The 22708-nt window shown below is 41.9% G+C and overlaps 1 protein-coding gene across 2 annotated transcripts in view; it reads right to left on the bottom strand.

The window, feature by feature from the left end:
* Positions 1 to 10427: 10427 nt before the first annotated feature.
* Positions 10428 to 22708, bottom strand: part of GPRIN3 (GPRIN family member 3) — a 57948-nt gene continuing 45667 nt past the window's right edge. For both annotated transcript variants that reach the window (XM_012774028.3, XM_012774029.3), the window contains exon 2: positions 10428 to 14057. In XM_012774028.3, coding sequence (XP_012629482.2) covers positions 11683 to 13971 — 2289 coding nt within the window. In that variant the 5' untranslated portion in view covers positions 13972 to 14057 and the 3' untranslated portion in view covers positions 10428 to 11682. The remainder of the gene's footprint in view (positions 14058 to 22708) is intronic.

The following is a 22708-nucleotide window of genomic DNA, read 5'->3' as shown; positions in this document are numbered from 1 at the left end:
GGGACTAAAAAAAGGTGCAGCGAAATATCATTCCTGAGATACCATGCTCCCACCAGAAATCTCTGCAAGCACTTTCTTTCAGCTTCTATCCCGACAATTTGAATTTCAACTATGTTAGTCCTCTGTGATATATTTAGAAAAACCAGCTGTAGAACATAGGATAGTTATAAGGGTGTAAACATTTTTAGAACTCTATAGATTAGCCCACTGATTGTCTAGGATGGTGTAGAAGAAAATTAAATAATGTTGGCGTTTGTAAGTACATTAAGAATGTGTGTGGTGTGCTCTGGTCTGAATGTCTGTATCCCCCCAAAAATTCATGTTGAAATCTTGACTTCAGAGGTAGCTGGCAGGAAGAAAAAAAAAAAGTTTAAGTCCTAAGGTGATGGTATTAGGAAGAGATGATTAACTAGGAAGGTGATTAACTAGTTCATGGTTATGTAGTCCTCATGAATGGGATTAGTGCCCTTATAAAAGAGGCCTGTATCCTAGCACTTTGGGAGACTGAGGCAGGAGGATTGCTTGAGGCCAAGAGCTTGAGATCAGCCTGAGCATTAGAGACACCCTGTGTCCACCAAAAATAGTCTCACTCTGTTGTCCATGCTAGAGTGAGTGCCATGGTGTCAGTCTAGCTCACAGCAACCTCATACTCCTGGGCTGAAGCAATCCTTCAGCCTCAGCCTCCCGAGTAGCTGGGACTACAGGCATGCGCCACCATGCCTGGCTAATTTTGTGTATATATATATATATATATATATTTTTTAGTTGTCCAGCTAATTTCCTTCTATTTTATTAGTAGAGACAGGGTCTTACTTTTGTTCAGGCTGGTCTCAAACTCCTAAGCTCAAATGATCCTCCTGCCTTGGCCTCCCAGAGTGCTAGGATTACAGGCATGAGACACCATGCCCGGCCAAGCCCAGGAGTTTGAGGTTTCAGTAAGCTATGATGACACCAGTGCACTCTAGCCCAGGCTACAGAGTGAAAGAATGAGATTCTGTCTAAAAAAAGAGAGAGAGAGAGAGAGAGAGAGAGGTTCCTCACCCCTTCTACCATCTGAGGACACAATAAGAAGGCACAGTCTATAAGCCAGAAAGTAGGCCCTCACCAGACACCAAATCTGCCTGGATCTTGGACTTCCAGCTTCCAGAACAGTGAGAAATAAATTTTTGCTGTTGATAAGCCCCCAATTTATGATTTGTGAGAGCAGCCCAAATGGACTAAGGCACTGTGGTTGACTGAAAGTGATTCTACGTGGTTTACAAAATGAAAACCCTTCACAAAAACAAGATGTACCATGTTTCCCTGAAAATAAGACCTACCCATAAAATAAGCCCTAGCAGGATTTCTAAGCATTTGCAAATAGAAGCCCTACCCGGAAAATCAGCCCTAGTGATGGGCGTGGCTATGAAAATCAGCCCTAGTGATGGGCGTGGCTATGAAAATCAACCCTAGTGATGGGCGTGGCTATGAAAATCAGCCCTAGTGACAGGCATGGCTGCGCAGCGCATCTGCACAACCCATGAATGTCCTCGCAGAGCGGGAAAGAACAGGAACAGCCCTTCTCATCCGCCCCGTGAGAGCTCTAGTGCTCGACAGGAGAGATCGGGGCTGATGCTTCTAAAGGAAATAGAGTCGCAAGACATTCAGGATGGAATTCGGGATTTGGAGAGTGATGATGATGTTCTAGAAGATGACGACTTCACTCTATTTCAATCAATGTAGATGGTTGTACCGTACTTAAAAAAAAAAAACACATCCCCTGAAAATAAGCCCTAGGATGTCTTCTTGAGGAAAAATAAATATAAGACCCTGTCTTATTTTGGGGAAAACACGGTATTGTGAGTTCACAACCAGTCCAGCAAAGCCAGACTATGCTAAGAAGGATGTTCAACGTTGAAGATGTGGATGAGTGAGAAGAGTTGGCTGGAAATGGCACGGAAAAGACAAACACCTTGTAGTGGGACATAAACAGCTACGGGCATAAGACAAACTATCTCAGCCACTGAGGACTGTTGCATGATACAACTTCTCCATGAACAGCATTTATCTCTTGGAAATGAGGTTTAATGTTGCCAAGAATGAATGTTTCAGTATACAAGAGTTAGCTAATGGCAGCCCCAGGGCGCCATTTTAGGTCTAAATTGCATGCATTTACACACACTCAGTCATTGGAGGGAAAGGATAGCTCTTGGAAATTTTGAAACCATCACTATTGAAAGTTTATGGAAAATTCACTAAATCTTTTTTTTTTTTGAGATTTTGGGTTCATAAATCTTATACTTCTCCTTCTTTCCATTTCCTTTACGCATTGAAGACAGACTCAAGGAGACAAAAATGGATCAAATTATACTGTTAGTTTTATTAATGGTCAAGCCAGACTGGAGGACACGGCTGGGCTTTCTCTATCCTTCTAGGAATCCAGGCTGCAGGATCCTAATTTATTCACTCAGGAATAGGTAGAGAGGCTGGAACTACACAGTGGATGCCTGGGAGGAGGTTGGCCATGAGGCAATCTAAACACCCTATAACTCTACCCTACCTCATTTTCCTACTCTTGCCTGGATTCCCACAAATGCTAAGCATGCTAAGCTCTCCTCACTCTCCCCAAACCAGAAAGCACAAACACACACACACTGCTCTGCCACCAAGTACAGGAAAACAACATTTCTGATGGCCATTAGTGATTCTATGGAAATTCTATTTTGATTAGAGAAAAAAAGGTTCTTTCACTGTAAATACTTCCAATTCCAGTGCAGATTCCCAGCAGGAATTCGTCACATTAAAAATCAAATGATTCTGCACATCCAGGGCTAAAGGAACAATTTCAACAATAGCAACAATGGCAATAACAACATTGACCAAAATAGAGTACATTTTATTTGATATTACGTTTATTATGGAAAGTGAGATGCAAAAGAAAATATTCTAAATGTTCTAAGGGTAAAACTAAGTCATCAACTGAATTGCAGTATTTTTAACATCTGTTCAAAATATAGGTGGAAGTATATGTAATTCCAAAATCTTTATCCTTGTGTAAGTCATAACATTTCATCTTTTTTTTTTCTAGGAAATGAAATTTTATTGGTCAATATCTGGAGGATGGGAACCTTCTTGAATAAACAATTTTATGACCTTTGCATATAGACATTACAAAAAGACAAAACTTTAGATTCTAATATTGATACATTCATAAATGGGCTTTCCATTTTGAATATTACTGTTTCTTTAGCAATTTAATATTACACTATGCTTTTGGTCTTTCTCAGCTATTTATACACATAAATGATTCTCATATTGACAGTTGTAATTTTTCTGGGTGTCATTTAAATTAACACACATCTCCCAAAATAACTACATAAATTTATCTTTTAAGCAACAATAAATACTGACAAACATCGAGATATCAGGTATGTTGCACTTATAAACATGTATGATTTTAGTAGTTAAATACTGCCAGCTATAGTGGTAATTGTGTTCTTATAGTTGGTTAACCTTTTATCTTTATCTAAAACATAAAGAGAGCATATTCACTGTCTAAAACATGAATAAGTATTTAAATATTATTCTCAACCTTCTGTTGAGAAGTGGTTGTATTCGTACTCTGCCAAATGGAATTCTCTATCAAGAGGTGATTTGGGTATTTCCATTCACATCTTCAACCCAATACTCAGCCAACATCATTTTTAGTGTCAAGGAATCAGGGTCAAATCATATAAGGTTTTAGGAGCCAGATCAGACTTTTTGACCCCCATTAGTGCATTTCCTTTGACAAGAAATGACAGGAATTTGAACATCAATTCACTGATTGGAATTGTAATAAACTGGCAAATCTTGTCCAGTGTTGACACTTGCTGGCTAATGACTCTAACCTTGTTAGCAAGTCCGTATGTATCACCTGTTATCCATAATTGTCATTTCTTATTTGACTTCATCTTAAGGAACTCCCAACTGCTAATGTCCTATTATCCTACCAACATCATCTGTAGTTTTTAAAAATTGTAATCTTTGACTTCTTTTTGGTGTTGGTAAGCATCGTTTTGCTGACCTCAAGAAAAGAATGCCTGCAATAACTTTCTACTTTGAGTGACTATATACTCTTCTGAAATCTAGAGACACATCTCCAAAAAGAAAACAACAGCAACAAATTTAGGGCTTTTGTCCATTTGTGCAAATCAACATACTAATAAATGTCCAAAGGGAGTCTGTAGAATGCAATTGTTTTCCACCAGGGTTTGCCATTTCCAGATAGAAAGTTAGATGCTTAAAGAACGGCACTAGTGTTTCGAAGCTGCTTGGGCACCAGTCTGTGCTTCATTAGAGATGCTACCTAGATTTCTGTAGCCAAGGGCAGCTGGCTTTCCTAAGCATGAGATTTGCTACCTAGCAGTAACATTGTTGAACGTAAGCATCTGATCCAATACCAATATTTGTAAAATAGAACAGTCATGGAAAGATGTAGCTTTCAATTTGGTTGTTTTGGTTTGTGATTTATTTGAATAACCAGTATGAATAAAATGCATTTGTGTGTGCAAATACACATGGGTAAGCTATTTTTCAGTTATGCTATGTATGCATTTTTATGTGTAGAAAAGGAAAATACATATTGATTAGCCCTTTTGAGGCTTTTGAACACCTATTTCTTTTTCCTGCTTTTCCGAAACTGCTTTGAGGATGTAGATGATTCATACAAGGTATGTACACGATCACACCCGTGGTATGTACATCTTAGTCACACACTTAACACAGCCAGGATGTATGAGGAATGTCAATCATTCCAGTGGTCAAAGAACTGACCTTACCTGTGACTAATGGTGTGATTAATTAGCCCTGGCATATTTAGTAACATGCCAAGGTACTGATTCCTATATTCAGCCTTTGTGATAATTATGCTATTTACTCAGAGATGATAAAAAAAAAAAAAAACAGACCAAACCAAAACCAAAACAGCCCTTTTTTTTTGCCCTGCAAAAATGAAAGGACAAATTCCATTACTGAATACACATGCACACTTTTGTTGGCTTTATTCACTTTCGTACATGTGCCTACCCAATGACAGAAATTGGCCTTGAAATGGGATACAGCAAGTTATTTTTTTTCTACACAAAAATAGAAAACCAATCATTTAAGGACTGTACACACTTAACAGGATGTATTGACATACCACGACCAGCTACAGTATTATGCACAATATATTATTCACACATTAGTACAGTAGAGATAGATACATTTAGATTTTAGTAATTGCTAGTATATATTTTTCTTGAGTTTTCAGGCTGCATTGGCCCTTTTCAACCTCAATTAAAAGTATCTCCAGATGCCCTTAAAACAAGAATAAGTCTCTCCTTTCCTCTTGGGATTGGGGGGTATGACTATAATACTGCAATCTCCTGATTTACCAGCATAATTTTAAGACATGATGGAAAACATGATATACAATAATTTACTGAAAGATGAGGTCTAATATAAATATTAACAAATTATCTAAACTAAAATTATTGAGGATACTGATTAACATGGGTAAGCCCCTTCTAACTCGTTCAATATAGTTTGCTCTATACACAGCCTTTCCATGTAATTAAAAGCAATGGCATGAATTGGAAAAAAAAAATGTTTAACTGCTTAGAAGTTTTCCTAAAGAACAGACCATTTAATTTTTTAAAGTAACAAAGAGTGATACTAGCAGCAATGTCAAAAAGCAAGCTATAATTTTCACCCCAGAAATAAATGGATGATATCTCCATATTTAAGCGATCAAGAATGAAGTTAGCATTTCTCTCCCATTTAATTCTCCCTAACACACTTAAATCACTAGGGTATCTCATCATAATTATCACCATGCTGGTTGATCATCACTGTCTTTTTCTAAAGTGTAAGATATGTGATTTTTATTCCTACTGTTTTTCAGCCAATTAATTTTGAGCTTGAACTCAGAAAGATACTCGATGAAGAATTAGTATTTAGAAATGCCCGTCTGGAATATCATTTTCTGGAAGGCCCCTTTTGATACAAGTAATCATCTTTTAGTAATTTTTCATATGGGATCCCATTTTTCATAGCTAAGGCTGATAATCCTCTGGGCAGAGTTAACTGAATTTCTTTCCTACATGCTAGTGTCCAGGAAAAGTCGTAACACAAGTTTTTAGCTCCTCCATTTCATCAAAATTTCTGGGGGGAGCTGTCTTGAGTTTTAAGTCAGCAAGACTTTTTGTGGCTCCTTTTCTGTCTTGGTTAGCATGAAAACAGAAGTGTTCACTGTATCCCTACCAATTAATGCTTGCTAGTGCTATGCCTCTTTATGGTACTTCTAAGTAGTTTTTCCTACTTTTTCCTAGTTTTTCCAGGAAGAAAACAGAAATTATGCCTTCGTTTATTTTATCCTGTGGGTTACAGTCAGTCTTCGTAGAGCAAACCATAAGTATATAATGGTGTGCCCAGGATAGATGCATTTGCTGGTATAACTGTCTCTTTGGGGCATATTATTGCTTGGCTTTAGTTTCATATTCAACAGTCTTTATTCTCATGATTAATAGCTGAGATATCTGAGTCTTAAAATAAAAACTTGTAAGTAACATCTTGTTGCACCATTCTGGCCCCTACAGACATTTTATACTTAATCATCACCTTGATTTACCTAACAGCTAAAAGTAATGTTTCAGAAATTTTTTTTTTTTTTCTATCTACACGTATTTACAGATGTATTGGATTTACTTTGAGAGAGGTTATTTGGTTGTGGCAAGTGAGTAGTTTAGCTGGTGAGTGTTCACAGTTAAAAGTAGCTGTAATGACCTCTGGCAGATGTCACTGTTTTTTACTGGTGAGACAGAATTTTTCCACCTCAATCTGTCTTCATGTATGTCCTTGGTATTGCAAACCGATCTTACTCGATTCTGCAGCCAAGGAGAATTTTTTTTTTTTCCAAGAGTAGGATAAAGTTCGTGGAAATCTGAGTCAGTATTTACAAGACTATATTTTCCCCTTTTGCAAAAATGTCTACAATTTTGTAGACATCCCATGTGTCTATAATTATTCAGCCAGTTGCAGAATTTCATTAAGAAGGATCAAGTCACAGGGGTGGGCAGGAGATCTCGCATATTGCCTGCCATTGGCCAGGTGACAGCGGCTGACCCACAGTGGGAGAGAGTCACCCAAAGGGCCACTTAGGACATCAAGGGGCATTGCTAACAGAAACAAAACGCTAGATAGCAATGTCAAATAGCAAACACTGAAGGGGTCATTTGACGTCTGATTCACTGTGTAGACGAAACAGGGGTGGAGACAAGGTGGTGAGCTCACTTATCCAAGAGACTGCTGAGTTCACTGTACTATCACAAAGGGAAATTCACAGGCCTCATTTCCCAAACACCACTCAGGACAAAGCAGGGGAGAGTAAACAGCTTCATCTCCATGGCAGCACTATAGACAAGTAGTAAATCAGGTGGGTAGAGATCTATACAAGGCTACGAGTGCCCCGTTTTCGATAAAAACACATATACACATATGCAAACCTTATCCTAATATACTGTGTGGTTTTTTTTTTTTATACTGATTCTTAAAAAGGAGACAAGGAATGTGGTGCATTACAGTGGTACTAGAAGTAGATAAATTTTTTTAACACTTGGCAAAATAGGTAGGAGGAAGAGAAGACAGTAATTTTTCTCATTTTGGGCAGCAAAACAGTGACAAAGTGGATACAGCAAAGGCCAAACAGTTTACATTAACGGCACACTTGTACATATCCTCTGTAAACAGATTTGAGAGTCTCATTGTCCTTCTATTCTTGGTGTGGTAAATACAGGTATTCCCAGAATGACAGGGGTCCATAGAAATCAGAGGAATAACATTAGTATAAACTAGAAACAGTGAAACTCGAATACACTGATAAACATTCTTCTTCTGCTTTCTACTATAAGATGGTGAGCTCCTATTAAGTATTTGGTTCCAAAATCCAAATTCTAGGGTATGTGTTACCCATGCACATTCAGTCCAATTTATTTCAATTTTGATGTTTAATCTACAACATGGGGAACACTGGTACGCAAACTAATATCAGAGAATTCTCAAGACTAAAAAAATTATCAAAGATGAAATCACATTTACGAGAGCTAAACTTGTCAAGGTAGGAAATCATACCAATACATTTTATAACTATTTCATTTCAGATGCAAACAAAAAGGTTTCTGAGTTAACCTTGACTTTTAACAAAGTGTTCAACTTACACCACTGACCCAGAACAAAAAGGTGAATCAGGATTTTCATGTATGTAAAGTAGTTGGTCTGTGGCATCAAATGCCAATAATCTAGAAAGACATAATTAGGAAAGCACTCAAGACAAACACATGACAGTTGAAGGTGTGACATTTTTCTCGTGGTCATAAGAATAGAACAATCAATATTCAAATGAAAAGTTATAGTAAACAGTAGAGCATCTTAACACTTTTGATGTTGAATTACCTGTTCAAGACACGGAGTTCTACCTCACCTCTTTTACTACTGGTTTCAGCAGTGTTTTCTATTATTGATGCAATGAAATATTTCCTCTGCATATTCCCAAAACTAAAATGCATGAAAAGGACCTAATCATATCTAAAAGAAATGAAGGACAAAAACCAAACAACTTTCAACCCAGTGCATGTTCATGGAGATCAAGGAGGGAATAACTAAGCAAGTTCCAAGTGTGTGGCAGGAAAATTATTTTTGAAGTTTCATCTGTTGAATGAACCTAAGGTGTCACATATAATGTAGTACCAAATGTTTGAAGCCATGTCACAGATTAAAGTGAAATTTTCAAATAAGGAAGGAAAATTTTCAAATAAGCTTCTATTGTGGGAGTAACTTAGAATTGGTATCATAATGCAAAACACTGCTACCTTGAATAGGTTCCTATCTTATTTATCCATTTGATGATATATTTCTGTTACTGCTTCTGAAAGCTGTCAGTTCTCAACTGTTGAATAAGCAACAAAACAAGCAAGGTCTTGTCATAGTTTGTGACAATTTCTAGAGTGTCGTAGAAGTGAAGAATTTAGTTCTAGCACCAAAGAATGACCAGTTAAACTTGCTACATTGAACATTTTTCTCTCAAAGTTTTAATTCGAAGAGAAAATTGAATTTTAAGAGGCACGCTACAAAGCTAAATTTAACAAGCTTTCATTTATTTAATGTGGAACACATGCCTACAACTCTCTTGGGCCTCTGCTTCGTTTAACTATTTATAAATCATGTGCTTACTCCCGACTCATGAAAATAAATATGATTGCCGGATGCTGAATTCTTTCTTCTCCTATTTTAATGCAGGGACAGCCTGTTCTAGTTACTCCTCAGTAGAGGATTACCTGGGGCCCAACCCGTCTGGAGTGAGCACAGCCGACAGCTGCTGCCGTGTACACAGGGTGTACTCCGTGTCTACACAGCAGGCATCTCAATGTGCCAGGTAGACGGCCAGCGAGTGAGATCTCAGAGAGAGATTACGTCCTGGCAAAGGTGTCTGAGACCGAAGTGATATAAGTGCAAACTACAAATGGGTATTTAAGGCCAAAGGGGAGAGTTTTAGACTAAATTTCTAATCATCGATAGGAATTTGGTTGGTAGCTTGATGGTCATTTTTGACTTTAGATTGCATTTTTAATAGAGGCCAATTGGTAAGAAATAAATAAAAAAAAAACACAACCCACAAAAAAAAATGAAATAAAAAATAAAATAAAATAAAAGTGTGTCTTATTACAAAATTCCTAAGTTGCAAGTATAACAACTGGAATTACCATTCTCAGGTTCTGAGAATGCTGCGAATCCACTTAAGCAGACTTCATCTACGGTCCGATTGCTGGGAAGGAAATCAAAGCCTTTTTACTAATTGAGGTTGTATCCAATTAGTGTGGTGTTAAAGTTCAGGTAGGATTCCCACACCCCTCTCCCCCGCAACTTGTTCGGAATCTGCAAAATAGAATTAAAATGGAAACAGCCAAAACCCAGAGATTGTGAATTGAATGTACAGATGGGATGCAGGAGTCTCTGGAGAGAGAACCTGTGGTCAGACAGTCTTTGGTGGCTCATCGGGGGAAATGAGTTCAGAGAAGGTAACCAGAACTTCTCTCCAATAGCCAACAGTCTGGTTTCCTAAATGCAAGGTGGAGATTTAGTGAATCCAGGAAGCTTTTCCAAGGCCCTAGCTTGTTGCCCCTTTGCACCCTACCCCAAGACTCAAAGCCACTGCTGCTCATCTCAGGCTAGTGCCTTGGATGACACTCATGTGTTCTTGGGGACATGCTCTTCTGGAGGTAAGTGACGGCTGAGCTCAGACAGGTGGCTGTGCTCTCAAAGAAGAACACGACCCACCCAAAGCTCAAGCCATGTTTTTGTAAAGGCCTCTTCTTTCGTTCAGTGTCAAGGGTGAGCTATGATGGCATTTCTCTTAGAAAAAAATCAATAAGTTTGCAGAAGTCACCTTTTTATTCCACATTATAAACTTAAGCAATTAGCTGATATTAGTCTACACAGAAAAACTGTAAGGGAGCTAGTGTTCTAGTTGGTGTTGACTATATTTGCTATTAGAAGCTGCTGGACCAAACTGAAGGAAAAACACAAAATTGCATCCTGTTTACAGGAGCCTAAATGAAACATTGTTTTTGTGAATCAGGAGGCTTTCCTTTTATCAATACAGAAAAAAAAAAAAACAACTGTATTTGGTAATCTCCTATTAATAATTCCTTACCACTGGCATTCTCAGTAGAATATTAGTGGACAACAATTACACAACATAAACTTTAGTATTATCCCTAATTTGGTGATTCTTTTTAAGAATTCAGTCTCATGTATTTCCTCTAGGGGAAGAAAATATAAATTACGTCTGGTTAAAATCATAGAGATACACCTTGCCTTCAGTACAAGACAATGTGTATGTACAAATAAATCTATTTTTGATGTAGGCAGTATTCATATTCAAAAGCTTAGCCAATTTTCCTAATATAACTTTCTTGCATGTATTAACAGCTATAACGAGGTTTATAAAAAAGGGTTATCTGAAGATGTTTACAAATATTAATTCATATTAGGTATTTTATACATTTAAGTGCTTTTATTTCATGTTATCTGGCCTACGAATGAGTCAGTTTTGCTTCAATTTATTTTTACATTCTGGTTCCTACCACCACGTACTTAAATTTTGTGTGATAACAGCATTCTTATTGCAATAGGACTAGAAATTATAACAGCATTTTTGCTGATAGTGTTTTTGCTACTTTTAATATAAAGCAGGGGTTTTAATGGAAACACCATTGTATAATAAATTGAGGCAGTAATACAAAATGACACGCGTATAATGATAATGCTATTTCCATGAGCAACACCATATTTATATATATATTTTTTAAAAAACCCCAGTGCATATCATTTCCAACTTAACGAAGGTTGCAAACCTTTCGTGCAGCTTGCCTCTCTTCTCCTGTTCTGTCTTTCAAATTGAAATGACACTTTTTTATTTATAGAGCTCCAGTCAAAGGACCTAACTTTTTTATTATTATTATTATTTTTTTTTTTTTGAATAGCAATTTCCTGTAGTTTTATAATACTTGCATTTTCCTTCCTGGTCTCACAGAAAAACCACCAAGTCAGCCTTGACAAAGGTGGAGAGGCGCACGCATACCGCGAGTGTAGACGGGGACTACTCCCCCGCCGGCAGGTGGCCTGTCAGTCCAACACGGAGGACGGGGCGGGCCGCACGCAGCAGGTGGGGCGCCGGAAGTTCTGCAGCACCGACTGGAAGACCCGGTGCTGCCTGCCTTTGAGCTTCTTGTGCGAAGACGCGTCCGAGGAGACGGACCTCCGGCTCTGGCCGCTTTGGGTCCTGATCAGCTTCTCGTGTTCCCGGATCTGCCTCTGCAGGTGGTTCTGGATGGCGACGCCCAGGGACTCGGGGTCCAGGGACGCGCCGTACACCTCCCAGGTCATGCCCTGCTCGTCCCACACCACGTCCTTGACGCGCTTGGACTGCTTCGGCTGCAGCCTGGCCTCGGCGCCCGGCTGCTTCCTGCGCTCCCCGGGCGCCAGCCCCACCTGCGCGGCGGCCGCCGCCACGCTCAGCCTCTGCTCCCTGAGGAAGTCGCTGACGCGGCTGGCCCTGCGCGGGCTGGCCCTGACCGCGCGCGCCGGCGTCCTCTTGCCGGAGCCCGGGCTGGCGTCGCCCGGGCCGTCGGGGGGCAGGCCCAGGCTGGCGGCCGCGCGGGGCTGGCCGTCGTCCTCCGGCGCGCCCTTCCTCGCCGGGGAGGGCGTGGGGCTCGCGCCCGGGCCTGCCCCTCCGGCGTCCCGGGACTGCGGGTCGAGCCGCAGTGCGCTCTTGGCGTCCAGGGCGTGGGTGCCAACAGCCTCTTCTTGTCCCCTGACTGCCTGAGCGGACGCGGGCGGGCCCTCCCCGGCGCCCCCTTTGCAGGTGGGGTCCAAGCCCCCGCTCTGCGCAGGGCCGCAGGCGTCGGGCGGTTTGCAGTCCCGGGCTGCGTTGGGGCCGCGTGCGGTTTGCGCCGCAGGCTCGGGCGGCTCGGGGTCCCGTTTTCCCATTGCGTGACTTGTCGCGGCCTGACCGCCCGCGCTGATGCAAGTGTCACCAACGGGGCCGGCTTTCAGGGAGCTGGCGTGAGTCCCCGAGAGCTGGTGAGCGCTGGGGTCTCCCCTCCCTGGAGTCATTCCTGCCGACCCCCCATCTTCTTTGCACGTCTCCCCGGGATTCCCGGAGGCCACGCGGGTGGATGAGGTTTTAGGGGCCTCACCTGGTGGCTCCCCTGGGTCGCTTTCCCCGCGGCACGCTGCGGCGGAGACAGCTGCAGCCGTCTGGATGCGCACCTGTGGCATGAGACCAAGGCACCGGCCCGGCTCCGGGGGGCCCGGCGGGCTGGCAGAGAGCTCTAACGTGTGGCCGCCACCGCCGCCACCGCGGCAGACGACACACAGGTGCTCTTGCTCCAGGCGCCCCGGGGCAGGGCTCTCCTTTAGGAACGCAGCGAGGATGCTGGGGCTGGTGGAGACCGATCTGCTCTCGACGCTCGCCACTGCCTGCACCTCCACGTCCTGCCGAGCCCTGCCGGCACCTGCCCCGGTGTCACTCTCAGCGTGGTGGGTCATCGTGCTGGCTTCTCTGAACCTTGCCCTTTGCTGCTGCCCCGGCTGCAGCCCCTTCTCTGCATCTGAAGGATGCGCCGAACCTTCCTTAGCGACGGCGGGTGGTGGAGGGGGCACAGGAGTTACGCCTGGGGGGTCAGAGGCAGGGACAGTGGGCCGCTTGTCCTCTGAACATCCATCCTCTCCAGCTGGAGGGTCACAGGACCTCGTCTCGGAGTCACAGGTGGCCCCCTGCCCCTCCCCTTCAGGTCCCCTTCCGGGAGAGCGCACTGAACCGGGCACCTTAGCTGCAGCGTTTGCAGCCTGGGCTATTTTTCCAGAAGGAAACTCCCAGGACACGGGATCTTTGCTGCTACCGCAGGTGGCTCCTGCGGGGCAGCTTGGCTTCTCCGATGGCTCCTCCTTTGAGGTCCTCTGTGATGCCACCGGGGAATCTGCAGGCACCGACGAGGGGCTGGCGCTGCACTGGGCACCGGGGACGGGCTGGTGGGCGCGCTGAGAGGCTGGCATTGGGGACGGCGCGCGGGCGAGATCCTCCCCGGCTGCGGGACTTGGGGCTGGCGGCTGGGGACTGGCAGGACAGTTGAGCGCAGGAGATGCTTTCCCCACTTCATTGAAGACACCCGGGGAGGGCATGTCCCGCCGAGGGCTCTCATGCTCGGGGCCCTGCATCAGGGGCTCGGTGGCTGCCCGGGGGCCGAGGTCCGCTTCTGCAGGGGCGCCCGAGAAGCCATTGGCGTTCGGACACAGGACAGCTGGGCGGTGCGGGGGTGCGGCCGTCCGCAGTCCTCCCAGATCCCCTTCGTTCCCAGAAGCTGCGATCAGAGACGTTTTAGCCGCCCTCAGAGGGTCAGGTACCGTCCCCATGGACTTTGTCTTCAGGGACACTCCGGAGCTCTCCCCAGGACCTCAGCGTCACACCCAGTCAGGGACGGTTCTTCTGAAGATCCAGCCTGCCAATCAAGGAAACAGGACCATTAATACCGCACGTCATTTAAGGATTGAAAAAAAATAGAGCAAATTGTCATTTTTTTATAAGATCTCATGAGCACAGCAAACCTTCCCTTCCCTCATCCGTCGCTATAAAAGTAGACCTTGAGAAGAAACATTTTGAAAAAAAAATATTCTAATTACACTAATATTATTTTGAGATATCAGTTTCTCCTTGCCTTCCACTGTTGCCTGGCAAATAGGTATTTAATGTATACGCTTAAGTTTGATAACCACCTCAAAAGTTATTTGTGTAATCTGATTTGCCAGATATCAGAAAATCCTGTAAAGCTACTACCATCGAATCAATAAGTACTGAAAAACTCCTAACCAGATGTGTGAAATAGGATATCTAGAAATAGATCCAAATATAAATGGGGACTTAATATATGACAAAAGAAGCATTTCAATTTGGCAGCAAAAGGATGGGTTATTTAATGTAGGGGTTGGTAAACCGTTTATTCATCTGGAAGAAAAGAAAACTAGATCTTCTTCTTATACCAATTCCAAAAATAAATCTTGGGTGGATTTAGATAGATTAAAGGTTAAAATGTAAAACGAATCATTAAATATTTAATAAATAAAAATCCTGTAAGAAAATCTAGGAATCATAAATGTAATCTAGGAGACTTAGGCTTCTTTTGACAAGGTAGATGCTATAAGAGAAAACATAAACATAGGTGACTAAATAAAATTCAAAACTTTTGCATAACCAAAGATACCATAAAAATGCAATATAAAAAATGCAAAAAAAAAAGTTGCAACTTCCCCAAAAGGCAGGGAAAAATATCTATAATATGACAGGAGCTCTTAAAAATTTATAAGGAGACCAAATAATCCATTGGAAAAATGTATAAAGAATATGAAAGTGCAGTTTGCAAGATAGGAAATCCAAATAACCAACAAGTTAAATTCATTGTAGTCAAATACATGCAAATAAAGTAACAATGAGATTTTTCTTCACACAAATTGCAGTTGCAAAAATTTAAAAAAAAATAAAAAAGACTTTTAGTTTAACACGACAGCCTGGGGAGACCTAGGAAAAGAAAGTATCTTTTTTATTAATTGTAGGCACAAATGTTTATTTTTACAGCTTTCCTAGGGAAGCAGTTTAGTTTTTAGTACTAAAAATACACACGTCCTTGACCCGGTGATACCAACTCTACCAATAAAAATAAAAACCCCAGCATATGTGAATACAGACACAATTATGTTTATTGAAGTACTATTTATAGAGTCAAAAACTGGAAACAGAGTGGTCCCCATGAATAAGGGGAAATGGTAGAATAAATCATGACATAGCTCTACTATAGAGTATTATGCAATCATTACAGTAAATAACTAGTTAGCCTGTAATTTTTCCCATGGCAGGGATTTCCCTAAGGTATGGTGGAATGAGAAAATCAAGATATAGAAAAGAGTGTGTACATTTTCATTTTTGTACAAATATTTAGAATAGGACACATTGGGTGTTAAACAGAGGGAGAGCAATGAGCTGGGGACAAGGAGGGGAGATGGAGGGACCCAAAGGTGGGAAAATGCTGAATTTTAAGAAATATATCTGATATGATTTAGGGAATATACTTATATAAAATTATATCACTTTTGGAAAGGATAATTAGACACTAGTCATGTGAATAAAGCTAAGGAATAGACATTAGTAGATGATTTGTGTTTTAATATTTATCACCCATAGGCTGTGTTCATGACTCCACATTAACTCATTGGCAAAATGACTTGTATGATTTCTAAGAACACTTCCAGCTCCAAAACTCAAGGATCCTACTTCTTTGCATACGATGAATAAAAACATCAAAGAGCACAATCTTAACCTTGGCTCCAAAATGTCAAAAGAAGGCAAAATCATATCTGGTTGGAATCAGATTTTGAAAATACATTTTTTTAATCTTTTGGCTGACCTACTATCACACAACATCTAACCCTAAATGGAACTTATTTTCTCCTCTCAGCCAACTCTTCTAACTTCATTATTCAAAGGAATGGGTTGAATATTTTCCCATCCATGGTCTTGATGGCTTTCTGCTCATTCAAGCAACTTCTCTCCAGGTTTATGTTCCATTGCTTCCTTACTGAGTTTTCTGTTGCAAAATCACTTGCTTTGCCCAAGCCAGCCTTTCCCTTCCCCTCTTTTGTGCCTGTGTTCATTATATCTTTCCTTTCACTGTTTGCCCTCCTCATTCTCAAAATCCTACCTGTTCTTCAAGGACCCACTTAAATCCCACTTCCTTTCTGAAGCCTTCTAAAGCCTTCAAGTCATAAAATCTCTCTGTGTTTTAAAACTTCTACAGGTTGCTCATCTGTGTCCTTCGTATTTTGCTTTTTTTCATGCATTGTTTTTGTACCATTGTGATTGCATAAATGCCTCATTTCTCCAAAAATACCTCAAGCCCCCGGAGGAAAAGGGAGAAACTTATTGATTCTTTCCTATTCATTCCACAGGACACAGTGCAGGATCCTGTGCATAAAAAATTGTTAATTGATCCTGTTTTCTTCCAAAACGGCCATTATTAAAGCTCTGCCCAACTTCAAACTTACAGGGAATTTGAATCCATGGCAGGAAATATTAATGAAAGCAATTAAAAAGAGTGTGATTTTTAGAAGAAAATGGCAATATCTTATTTATAAAACTTTATGTATCTGTAATCCAGGTTTAGACAATTAAAACCAAGAACACTGGACACCTGCTAGGAAAAGCTGGAAGGTCTCATAAAGTCAGGAGTATAAACTTCCTCCATGCTGTAAGGCTGGTGCCAAGAAACCTAGTTTGCCAAAGACAGATTGTAAAATATAAACAACTCAAAGTTCAGCAACTGAAAGTTAAAAGACGTAGATGAAGATGATTTCATAAAACTCTCAGATGTCATTACGTTTACTTCCATTTCCCCCACACAGCTGATTGTGTTGGTTTAGCTTTGAAAAGGGTATTTTCTTTCCTCTACTTTGTTAATACAGGTTAAATTATCCATCAATTCAAGAATCAAGAAGAAAAGCCCAAACTGCATGGCTTAACACCTATAGCTGAAAATCTCTTGATTTATTAGTAGGTAAGAAATCAACACTACTCTCAAACCTATCTACTAATGGAATTGTGGCAGCAGTTCCATGAGCCTAGAAGAGACTCACCCCACATTCTCCCCTCCCTTGCCTTACCTAATGGCAGAAATCTAGAGTCTCCAACAGGTCAGACCACTAGGGCATTTTAAAAGTGTATTATAATTACTTGGTGGTTTAGAGTGAGGAGTATATTCTTTATCATCAGTCAGAGTCCATTATGATCAAATTTAATAACTTCCAAAAATAAGGTTGCAAACAGGTAGCCTGAGACTGAATGGATCCCTTCTGTAGAGGGGTGTGTATGTGTCTATATGTGTGTCCTGCATGATTTTTCCTTCCCTTTCTTCTCTCCTTTCCTTCCCTTCCCCCCTTCCCTTCCCTTCCCTTCCCTTCCCTTCCCTTCCCTTCCCTTCCCTTCCCTTCCCTTCCCTTCCCTTCCCTTCCCTTCCCTTCCCTTCCCTTCCCTTCCCTTCCCTTCCCTTCCCTCCCCTCCCCTCCCCTCCCCTCCCCTCCCCTCCCCTCCCCTCCCCTTCCCTTCTCTGTCTTTTCCTTATTTCTCTTCTTAACTAAAGAGATCTTTCATAAAAATCTATTTAATAGATTTCTCCCTCACTTCTGGGTAAAAATCAGATGGGTTGCATTTCCAGATGGCAACACTAGGTGGCGCTGAGAAGGGCTTCCCACTTCCCAGGCATGGACCCTCCCTGGCCCACTTCCCATGTGCCCTGCCCTGCTTCACTCCCTAAGGTTACTTAACTTGAGGTGCTAAGTGCAATTGAGTTTGAGGACCATGTTGTAAGAGTGCTGACGGAGTAGACTCCCCAGCCTAATTTTCAGTCCTCTGAGGGCAGTCTGATGTATTAAAGAACATAGACTCCGGGGCCGACTCTTTGGATTAGCTATAGGGGTCCTCAAACTTTTTAGGGGGCTAGTTCACTGTCCCTCAGACCGTTAGAGAGTGCGCACTGTGGGCCTGGGACGAGTTGGCTGCTAAGCAGGACAGGCAGCGGTGGCAAAAACACCCAGAGGGCTGGATAAATGTGCTAGGTGGCCTGCATGTAGCCTGCGGGCCATAGTTTGAGGACTCCTGGATTAGAATATCAGTTCCACTACCTACTCTAGCTCTGTGTACTTCAGCAAGAAAACCAACCTCTTGGGTCTCCAGTTTAATCTATAAATTTAGGGTAATAATAGCACTGCCTCATTGTGTTGTTGTAAGGAACAGATTTGGCACTCAGAACTTACGTGGTGCTTAATATGAGCCACCCTCTTTGGAAAACCTCAATATTTAAGCTTTGATCTGCGTTAAAGAAAAAATTATTCTGACACTTGTTAGAATGTTAAGAAGACTTTACAGGACTTTTGTTATAGAGGCCAAGACTATCACAATAAGGTCAAGAGATCGGGCTCAAATCCAAATATGACGAGAGAAAGTAGAGATTTATAGTCAAGGAGCCAGCTGGGGGGAGGTGACGGAGTACAGAAAATGACTAAGAGGAGACATTGGAGGTAGTGGGATTCTTGCTAAACCATATAATGAAATTATTGCTGAAGGCACCGTTGGCCAGGGTGATCAGATACAGGATGGTGAATTCTCTCTAAACTGGCTTAGGAAGATTCTTGCTAAAACTGGACTCTGCAAAGGATGGACACAGAAACCCAACCAACGAGGTGACACCTTGTTGAGAAGAGGGCTCAGAGAAGTCCGACGAAAGTCCTTATCATCTGCACCAGCAAATAAGGATTTTCTTAAAAGACTCTTCGTAGCATTACAGATTCTTTCTGAACTGGGCATACATCGCACAAAAGCTAATGGTATCCTCCAAATGAGTTGGTCTTCAAGTTGAGTGGGAACTGTACCCTGGATAGCAGATTCCTTTGGTACTTCTGTCCGTTAAATTGGGAGCAAAGATTTAAAGCCTTGTTCCGGCCATGTAGCAAGACTACAGGATAACCATTATCCTGCTTTTCCAGGGAAAGAAACTGAGGCCCAGAGGTTAAGTGGCCCACCTCAGAGTGGAATACCTGTAATTCCTGTTGAACTGAATTCTTACGGATGCTAATGCCTGGGCCCTTTCTATAACTGTAACTTATTAACTGTAACTCAAAACGCTTCCTTATTAACTGTAACTCCAAAAAGAAAATGGAAAGGAAAAATTGAAATATATACATATATATATGCATATATATGTATATATATATATATATATTTTTTTTTTTCAGAGAGGAGGGAACCTTCTTTTTGCAAGTGGTTTGCAACCCAGGGGCAGCCTCGATGGCATTGACAATGACTACAATGACATTCAGCACTGGACACCTTAGGAAAAGGCCAGCTTGTTGCAAGCTGACATTGCCCCTGCTTACTCCGAAAAGAGTGGGTTCCACTACTATGCCGCGCTGCCTGTTTTCATAACAGACACCCACACTTAATAAGAAAGGCAGCAGGGAAGCTCGGCCTTTGTGACTTCCTCCAGAGCTGTGCTGGTGGGAACAACATTAGCCAGAAAGAAGGGACAGAGGCTCGGTGGCCCCAGCGTGGCGGGGGACACTGATGCATTTATTGCAGGTCACCACAACGATTCTGTGCGCAGCAGTTTCCTTCGCCTGCTGCAGAACTGCGGCGTCGCTAGAACAAGGGCTCCAGGATGTCATCCTATCTCTTTAAAAGTGACATTAGGAAAGTGTTACCGGGGCCTCGGTGAGCACCCTCTCTCTCTGGCTAGGTGACAGCAGTTTTTAGTGCTCAGACAGCTCACGCAAGACCCTTAGAAGAGAACAGCGACACAAAAGAAAGAGATTACTAATCCTCAAAAAAAAAAAAAAAAAAAAAGGATAAAGAAAAGAAATGTCATCTGGCATCCTATTCAATCCAGTCTGACTTGCTTGCTCCCTTTAACCGGGATCATTTGCATGCTGAACGGAGCAGATCTAGCCGGTGCATGGTTTTAAGGAGCGGTGACTCAATCTCAGGAAACACCCACAGGCTGAGCAGAGCAGTTCCTTCTTTCTCTACAAAAATCATGCCCTGGCACTCATCGCTGCCTGAAATGCACTTTTCAAAGATACTAGCTGAAAAGAAAAAAAAAAAAAATGTGTTCTTCCCTTCAAACCGCAGGCTACAGCAAATCAGAACAGCTGAAGAGGAAAGAAAGGGGCTTTGCTTAAGAACCACAAACGGTGCCGTGTGGCCTTTCAGTTGCAACGCTTATTTTAATAAAAGGCTCACGAGAAATGAGCTGCAGCCCTTCTCCCTATTCAGTTCTTCCTTTGTCCAACATTGTTCTAGAAAAACGAGCGCACGCCCTGTTGTCTTATTGAATTCCACTGTAAGCAGGACTGGCCACAACCCAAGAGGTTAAAAAAAAAAAAAAGAGCTTGAAGGAGCACAAAGACCCCAAATATCTGTCCCCCACCCATTGTCAATTTGAACAGATGGCTTCTAAATTCACAACCGATTAGAATCCTACAGCACAGCAAGCACTTATTGTCTGTTTTTTTTCTGTTCCAGACACTGCTCTGTACATGAACTCATTGAATCCTCAGAACTTTTTGACAGGGACCACGAGCTCTGCTTTGCAGATTTGGAATCTGAGGCAAGATGGCATCACCAGTAAGTGGTGTAGACAAGATTCAAATGGAAACTCGTTGGCTCTTGAGTCCACGTTGTTAGTCCCTTTTGCAGAGTGGAGAGAGACATTTTTTTTTTTTTTTTTTTTTTTTTTTTTGTGGAGGTGAGCTCAATGACTTGGACAAGAAACAGCATCAGACAAGAGAAACAACAGATAACTCGAAAAAGCATAATGGTGCGAGAACATGTAGCCTTTAAACCCTATTACTCACTCAGGCTAGTAAGGGTAAGTTAGGCAATGCAGAAATTCCTGCCCTTCATAATGACCCATCCAATTTGGACATTTTTTTTAAAGGCCACAGACTTTTCTGAGCATGAGATGAAAACTAGGGACCCTCCAGAAACACACGTAGGTCTGCAGATCATTTTTAGGGGTTCGTGCTTGGGGTAGGGCTCACGAGAGGAAAAATTCTTTTTCCCGATACCTTCCTAGGTTCTCTGGCAGGGGCCTGTCAATTGGACGGACAAAAGACAGATTATCAAAAGAAAGAGCATACGGATGTATTTAATGGAAGTTTTATGCGACACACCCGCCTTCATAAGGAAATGAAGACTGAAGAAATGATAAAGCCTGAGCACTTTTATAATGGGCTTGAAGAAGAGTAGAAAGTCACGGACAAACATGCTAGAAGAAAAGGGTGCGCGTAAATGAGGGGAAACTTAGCAAGGCCTGTTCTTCAAATTGCTCTTGCAGTCCCTCTGGGCATAGGGAGGGTGCATTGCACATGAGGGTCTTTATGAGCTGCTTTGGGAAGAAAGAGGAGGTCAGAGAGAGTCCTTCTCATACCTGCGATTTCTCAAATTCCATCAGCTTAAAATAGTCGACATGCCAAAGAACTACATTTTGGGGTAGCATATTCTGCGTCCTGTCATTGGAAATCTTTCCAAGATTGCACATGAATATCCTTTGCTCGAAGAAATCAGAAAAAAATGTCACAAAATGGAATTTGCATGCCTGAAAGAGTTGTTCTAGAACTCGGATGCAACAGCATAAATTGGACACCTTAGCATGGTGTTTAGACTGTAACAGAGAAGCAAACATGAATTATTACTATTTTTAAAAATTGTTTTGGCATAGTTTACTTATGAAGGCAGGAATTATGCAATATATTTTATAAAGAGCCCACCTTCAATGGTCCAACATTTAAATAAGTTTACTGTATGTTCTTCCAAGCCCCAGTCTAACTAAATACTATCATTTGAAAAAGTACCATTGAACTAACTTGAAAAAATTAACACAACAATGAACTCTCTTCTTTTTCGATCAGGTGGGGGGAAGAGACTTTTGTGTCCATTTTCAGCACAAATGATTTTTTTTTTTTAAATCTGAACTTTTCTCCAGAAAGGATGATTAAAATATTTAGGTTTTGTTATTTTTACCGTCTCTCATCAAGCCGGGCTCTTAGCATCTACTTGGTTTGCCTGACGTACACTCAAATCTGAATGTTTTCTTCTTCTTCTGCAATTCGGCTTGGAAGGACCTTAATTGCAAGCTTATTTTATCTGCGAACAGAATGCAACAGGATCTCAGGGCTAAGTGGTGGTTCAACAACACGTTAATAGAAGTAAAATAGGCAGGCTACATTTGCATGTTTTTGCATTTGCATTTTAAAATCCTGTGTTAGATATGATCAAAGCTGCTCAGCCTCTCAATTTTCTGCGGGCTATGTTCGGCACCAAGCACATGCCACTGAGCCTCCTAAACCATGATTCTTGTCCTTGCTGTGTTCCTGCCTGGCTTTGCTGCACTCACTGCTCTTTTCCCTGGGTGCCATACTCCCCTGTCTTCCCAACCCCCAACTATGCTGGTTCTCCTTAAAACCAGGCCTCCCCTCCACCTGCTTTCCTTCTGGCCAAGCCACGTTCCAAGTGCAACAGTGGACACCTAAGTGGGAGACTCCTGTCCCCCAA

Source organism: Microcebus murinus, chromosome 29, assembly GCF_040939455.1.
Source record: "Microcebus murinus isolate Inina chromosome 29, M.murinus_Inina_mat1.0, whole genome shotgun sequence".
Taxonomy (NCBI): domain Eukaryota; kingdom Metazoa; phylum Chordata; class Mammalia; order Primates; family Cheirogaleidae; genus Microcebus; species Microcebus murinus.
The sequence above is the reverse complement of the archived record's forward strand: the minus strand, read 5'-3'. Positions and strand labels throughout refer to the sequence as shown.